At 42.5% G+C, this 7,171-nt stretch overlaps 1 protein-coding gene across 1 annotated transcript in view; it reads left to right on the top strand.

Moving 5' to 3' along the window:
* LOC107116643 (potassium channel subfamily U member 1-like) overlaps positions 1–7,171 on the top strand; it is a 134,989-nt gene that overhangs the window by 31,733 nt on the left and 96,085 nt on the right. The window contains exons 7-10 of the mRNA XM_015418601.1: positions 202–277; positions 2,190–2,265; positions 5,337–5,507; positions 7,065–7,156. Of these exons, the coding sequence (XP_015274087.1) occupies positions 202–277; positions 2,190–2,265; positions 5,337–5,507; positions 7,065–7,156 (415 nt within the window). The remainder of the gene's footprint in view (positions 1–201; positions 278–2,189; positions 2,266–5,336; positions 5,508–7,064; positions 7,157–7,171) is intronic.

The following is a 7,171-nucleotide window of genomic DNA, read 5'->3' as shown; positions in this document are numbered from 1 at the left end:
GGAGACCGTGCGGGGGGGGGGGGGGTGGCTGTCTCAACTGTGGGGTGAATTAGTGGAAATCAGTGCAACCTTATATGTGAGTACTAGCACCTTTTTAGAATACAAAAAAGTGCTGTATTCAGAGATTGTCTGGAGAATATTTGATGTCAAAATTCAACATCAGGTTTTTCTCACACCAGTTCATTTCCTCTTGCCTTCTAGGTTTGAGGTTCTTGAGAGCACTCAGGCTGTTAGAGCTTCCAAAGATATTACAGTTCCTCCAAATCATAAAGAGTGGGTAAGCCAAAATCTAATCCTCTAGTCTTTCCTTTAACTAACCTATCCCCTTCTCCCTCTGAATTTTGGCAGGTTTAGGAATAGGGATGATTCTGAATTTCTCTTCAATGCATAAATAAATAGGAGCCTTTTAACCTTAAAGATTAATGAAATGCTATTCCAGCATAAGCCTTCATAGAGCCCACTTCCTCAGATGCAATGGATCATGCTGTGTGCCTTCTAAGCTGAGTTAGTGTGAGCTAGCTCACACATTTTTGCCTTAGCTCAGGAAGGATAGCTCCAGAGCCAACTAATGTATGTAGTAGCCAAATTGCTTGCTCACAACTTTAATGCCAGTAGCTCACAAAGTAGAATTTTAGCTCACAAGACTCAACAGCTTAGAGGGAGCATTGAATGGGTATCCTCACCATACAGATATTTTATGCAGAAGGTTTGGGGGAGAAAAACCCAGCAGGGTCAAGGACTGTGTAATGCAGGAAGTACATGTGCATTTGATTATTTTTTGTAACCTCCTACCAATGTTCCCTCTAAGCTGTGGAGTCTTGTGAGCAAAAATTCTACATTGTGAGCTACTGGAATTAAAGTTTTGAGCGAGCAATTTGGCTACTGCAAAAATTAGTTTGCTTTGGAGCCATCCTTCTTGAGCGAAGACAAAAAACTGTGAGCTGGAGGCTAAAACCTGTGAGCCAGCTCACACTAACTCAGCTTAGAAGGAACACTGCCTCCTACATAAAACAGCTGCCTATTGATAATCTACTCATTGCATCTGACAAAGTGAGTTCTGATACATGAAAGCATATGCTGGAGATAACATTTTGTTAGTCTTTTAGGTGCCACAAGCCACAATGAAGTAACACAGATACCTTTCTGGAATTAATATCCCTGCTTGTTTCACATTTAAAAAACCTTCATGTTGATTCCACCCGCTGGATTTATAGATAATATCCCTGCTTGTTTCACATTTAAAAAATCTTCGTGTTGATTCCACCAGCTAGATTTATTGATCCATTTATATTAACCAGTATTCTACCACTCTGTTCAGCAAAACTGGAAGTCTTCCTCAAGTCATGGAAACTTCCTCGAACTTAAGTTATTCTTCTGCTGGAAGAGGAAATGTCCTTATGATCAAATGTGTGGTGTGGTAGGATACAGGCTACTGTGTTGGTATACTGTACAGTTTTTATATATACAATTTACATGAGATTTATACCTTATTCATCACACACACACACAGAGAGAGAGAGTATGCAGTACCATTTGGATTTACTGATGCACAAAAATGTGAAGAAATGTGTAATTTTTTGAGGGGGGGTCATAGGGGAGGGGAAACCAACTGGCTTGGAAGTAAAGAACGGTGCATCCAATTTGCACCAGAGAAAGTGAAAATGAGGATTTGGGATACTGAACAACAGGGTTGAGAGCTTTGAAAGATCCCTTCTGCCAAGTTGCTGTATTCTTGCTCTTTAGGAGGAAGATGAAGAGCTTTAGGCTGCAACTAAAAAAAACACTTCCCTGGGAGTAAGCCACATGGGGGAAAATGGGGATGAACTTCTTAGACCTTCTTAGATTACTCCCTTATATTTCTTGAGTCACTGGAGAAATCTTGCTGCTACCATTCTTCTGCCATCAGCTGTCATATTAAGATGTATTGATTTGCTGACTAATGGTTGCATATTCTTTTATGATTCTTGGTTGCTAGCTGTGGGTGGGTGTGGGATCCACATTGCCAAAAAAGCAAGATGAAAAGACAATTGATCCATCAATTAATCCATATTTGTCTCTTAACAAGTACAATAGCAACACAGCAGCTTAGGGGCACTATGTACAACCCCGACCGATGCTGGGGGAAGATGATTATTTTGGTGCCTGTCCCTGTTCTTTGACTCATGCTGTATCTTGCTTTGCCTGTCCAGTACTTCAATCAAGCTGTCCAAACTTCTGGCTGTGTTTGTCAGCACTTGGCTCACTGCTGCAGGGTTTCTTCACTGGGTACGTATAGTGCCTCCTTAGGCAAATAGGAACGAGAGCTTTTGAGGCTCAGGAAGTGAGCCACAAACCTGGAGATCCTTGGTTCACATTTTGCTTCTGCTGCCTGTGTATCATCTGCATAACAGTAACAGAAAAAATACTGCTTTTCTAACACTATTTCTGTATATACATTTCCCCTCAAATTTCTTTTATCTCTGTCTTATCTCTAAACCTTTCAGCGTTTTCTTTCCTTCCTGTATCTTCTGTGTGGTGCTTTTTTGCCCTATTCTTCCACCAAGGATGGCAAAATAATTCACTTCATTTGAAGTTTCCACTGAAGCGCAAGGCAGATTAAAGCAATGTTAAAAAAACAGTATGATACATTCCATACACAATGCAATAAATCAATACAAATAATATAACAACACAAGAAAACATTTTCACAGATATTATGACTACATTGCCATTATAAAATTGCTCTCCTTCCCCATTTAATTCTCACAACAACCCTGTAAGGCAGGCATAGCTGAGAGAGAGAGTGAGTAGCTCAGGATTAAAAACTGAACTTCATGGCAGAGTGGGGATCTGAACACAGGTCTCTCAGAACCTAATCTAACATTCCAACCAGTATCCCATATTGCTTTCCCCAATATTTCATGTGCAAAGTAATGCAAGAAATAATACAGGAAAATGGACATTGCAAGCAGACTACAGTACTGTGCCATCACCAAAGCTAATTGTATCCCTAACCTTAACCTTAATCCTAATACAACCCTAAACCTAACTCTAACCCCATCCATAACACTAACCCTGTTCTCAAATTCTTTCTGTGGACCTGCCACACTTTCCACTCATCCCCCAGATGCTTACAGAGATTATCTGCCAAGGTGACCAACACTGTCTTGCTAACCCTAAATGCAACTTCTAAGCCTAACCCAAACCCAACTATAACCCTAACCCTAAACTATCCCATACCCTAACTTTAACTCTTACTCTTAGCCAAACAAAACCCCAAACCTACCCCTAAAGCATACCCTATTCCTAAACCTAACCCTAACACTAACCCTAAACAAAAACACTCACTAAACCCTTACTTTAAACCCTAACCTAACCCAAACCTAAACCCTAAACTTAAACCCTAACCCGAATCCTAAACATAACCCTAACCCTAATCCAAACCTTAACCAAACACTAACTCTAACCCTAGCCCTAGGGTTGCCAAGTCCATCTTCCACCCCCAGCGGGGGACTTTGGGGGTGTTCCTGGAGGGGGCGGGGCATCCCCGACGTGATGACGTCATGTTGGGGACGTCCGCCCCCCCCACCCGTGCGCCGGATCTCCAGAAACGGCAGTTCCCTGCACTTAAAGGAGCCGGCGTTTCCCTTTTAAATGCAGGAGCTAGCATTTCTTTTTTAAAAGCAGCTGTGTTTCCCTTTTAAGAGCACGAAGCTGGCATTTCCCTGCAAGCTTGCGGAGATCCGGCTTGGGAGGAAACACAGGTTCCACACACTTAAAGGGAGAGAGATGGGTGGCTGTGGGTGTTGGGGGAGGGTAGAACCCCCCCCAAAAAAAACAGGGGACCCCTGGCAAACCGGGGGGGTTGGCAACCCTACCTAGCCCTAATCTAACCCTAACCCAACTTGAATGGTTAAACACTAACCCTAACCTAAAACTAATTGCAACCCTAACCCAAAGCCTAACCCTAACCCTAACACTAAACCTAACCTTGAACTAACCCAAACTCTATCATAACCCTAACCCTAACATTAAACATAACTCCAACCCTTACCGAACCCTAACCCTGATCTAAATTTATCCCTAACCCAAAACCAAACCCTATCCCTAATCCTAACCCTAAAATAACCTTAATGCTAACCCTAACCCTAATTTAAACCTAACCCTAACCCAAAACCTAACTCTAATCCTAAACCTATCCTAACACTAATTCTTATCCAAATCTGAATCCTAACCCTATCTATAACCCAAACAGTATCCATAACCCTATCCTAACCCTAACCCAATCCCTAACCCTAAACTGTAACCCTCAGCTTAACCCTACCCAAACACTAACTCTTAACCCACCCTAACCCTAACCCTAAACCCTAAACACTAACCCTAACGCTAACCCAAACAGTAACTCTAACTCTAACCCTAACCCTTACACTAACACTAACCCCAAACCTAACCCAATCCCTACTCTTATCCCAACCCAAACCCTAAACCTTTCCCTAACCTTAATCCAAAGCCTAACCTAGAGTCCGGGTGAAACTGGCTCCAGCTGGAGCTTGGCCGGTAACCATGGCCTCTGCCCTGTTGGAGTCAGAAACACCAGGGTCGATGTCGTCTTAGGAACAGCTCCCACGTCAGCTGCAGTTACAGGCAGCGTGGTAGTCACTAGCACAGTTGACTGGGTCATGGGGGTCCCCTCACCGGTCGTGGTAGGAGTCGGGACCCCCCGGAGTCGTCCTTCTCAGGAATTGGTTTCTCCTCTCCGTCGCTCATCTCGGTTTTGGAGAGATGCGCAGATATAGAGAATGGAGGATTCTTAACAGAATGTCAGAACCCACAGCCAACAACAAAGTACACACATTCAGGAACGGTAATACTTTTATTGCAGAGCTATAGAATCAGTAACATAAGCACTGTTAAGAATGGCAGCGGCCCTATGGGCATAATAGGATATGGGGTATTTGTATGCACCCCCCCCCATAGCACAAGCCCATTAGGCACCCTCCCGCACATGGGATAAAGGTTGGAGACTGTTAAGTAGCTAAAGCTGAGAACCAACACTCTCCCACGGCACCTAGGAGAAACCTAGACAATACAACTCCCTCCTGCACATCTGTATAGATAAGCATTTCGGCGCAAAGCAGAACAAGCACAGAAAGGAATGCAGTAGCAATTAACCAGACACAGACTGAGCCCCCCAACCCCCATGGCAGCATAGCTGACAGTAGTTAGGAACCTATCTCTATCTCATCTCTTTCCTATCAAGTATGTTAATTCCTAAATAAACCTTTATCTAATTACTCTGCCAACAGACGTTTGGTTGATGTATCTCTCTGTTTTCAAATTGTTTGTTTCTTGTGCAGATAGAGAATTCTGGTGACCCCTGGGAAGATCTAACCAATTTCCAACACTTGAGTTACTTTGAGTGTTTATATATGGTTATGGTGACCATGTCTACAGTTGGATATGGAGATATTGTGGCCAAAACTACCTTAGGGCGTTGCTTCCTCCTTTTCTTCATCATTGGTGGACTGGTAAGATATATTTGTGTTTGGTAGGAATAGGCACATCCTCCCCACCCACTTTGGTTCTTATAAAATTTTTCTGTGTGCTTCATTTCAGGTCTCCTTAATTTGGGTTCAGCTGGTGGAATGTTTACAGTTGATTCTGGAATCAGAACATGCACAATTTGCTGTAGCTTTCATATTATTTTGTCTGTGTCTTTTTCCTGCTCTGTATTACTGCCATACACATTGATAAAACATGCCCAAAAAATAGAGCAATTTTGATGAGATTCTGAGGATCTAGCTATCTAGCTAACTAGCATCTTTCTCCTCTTTCACAAAGTTCAAGGCAGCACTCAAGGCACGCTTTCTCTTCTTTCACAAAGTTCAAGGCAGAATTCAAGGCACGCTGCCTCCATTTTATCCTCACAACAACCTTGTGAGGTATATTAGTCTTAGAAAAAGTGACTAGCTCAAGGTCACCTAGTGAACTTCTTCCAGTCTTCACATTAGCGCACCCTGGATGTACAGATTAATTGAAATGTCACGCAGTACGAGAAAACACAACTAAATTGTAGGGCGAGAATAAACAAATTGAAAGTTTCCAAAGTACATGAGATACAGAAAGGTACAAAAAAAAATGAGATGAATTCTACATCAAGAATGAAGTCATGCTCTGTTATACTGAGAGTACACTAAAATGCAATCCTATGTAGTTAAACCCTTCTAAACCTGTTGATTTCAATTGACATAACTCTGTTAAATTTACACTGTTAACCATATAACCAATATGTCTGAAGTGATATGTGATGGATGCCATTTGGGATCACTGATAACTGATGGTATGGAGAAAATTTCATAGATGAGATATGTAAATCAAAACTGGAGAGAAGCCATGGCTGGCCAGTGGGGGAAACCCCACCCCCCAAACAGTGATGTCACTGTGCGACATCCCCAATACAATGTTGTCACCTGGAAGTAACATCATTATGTCACTGCCGTCGGGGTTTATACTCACATGTTTGGGAAAACTCTATGGTTTTGAAGGCAAAAACCCATAGAGGTTTGCCCAAAAACTAGAATGTCACCCCCTGATGTCAGCAGCATGATGATGTCACTTCCGGGTGATGCCATCTCATTGGGGATGTCGCACAGCAACGTTCCTGTTTGGGGGTGGGGTTTCCCCTGACAGCCAGCTAGCAGGTGGGAGATCAAAGCCCTCAAAAGTGGGAGAACTCCCACTGGGACCTGGAGGCTGGGAACCCTAATCTCAAACTAGGTGATGTGAAAGACCTCAGCCTAATACCCTGGAGAGCTGGAGCATACAGTATTAACTTGACAGACCAAGGATCTGCTCCAGTATAGGACAGCTTCATATGTCCCAATATATGAAGTTTGTCAAACTTCATTTCTACTCCATATTTTTCTCTGTTACTAGGTGTGTGGCTTTGTTCTTATTATTTGTGGCACTGCACTGTTCACAAAACATCCTGTTGTAAGCTGCTCATTTACCCAGATTTAATGTGGATCTGGAAGAGTATACTTGAACCTGGGGAAATAATTGAACTTATGTTTCTGCTATCCTAGATGCTATTTGCAAATTTTATACCTGAAATAGCAGATATCGTTGGAAGCACTAAAATCTACAAAGGTTCCTATAAGGCAGTGAAAGGCAGAAAGTAAGTCAATTTCAT

The sequence above is a fragment of the Gekko japonicus genome, unplaced genomic scaffold (genome assembly GCF_001447785.1).
Source record: "Gekko japonicus isolate JY-2015 unplaced genomic scaffold, Gekko_japonicus_V1.1 scaffold419, whole genome shotgun sequence".
Classification (NCBI taxonomy): Eukaryota; Metazoa; Chordata; class Lepidosauria; order Squamata; family Gekkonidae; genus Gekko; species Gekko japonicus.
The sequence above is the reverse complement of the archived record's forward strand: the minus strand, read 5'-3'. Positions and strand labels throughout refer to the sequence as shown.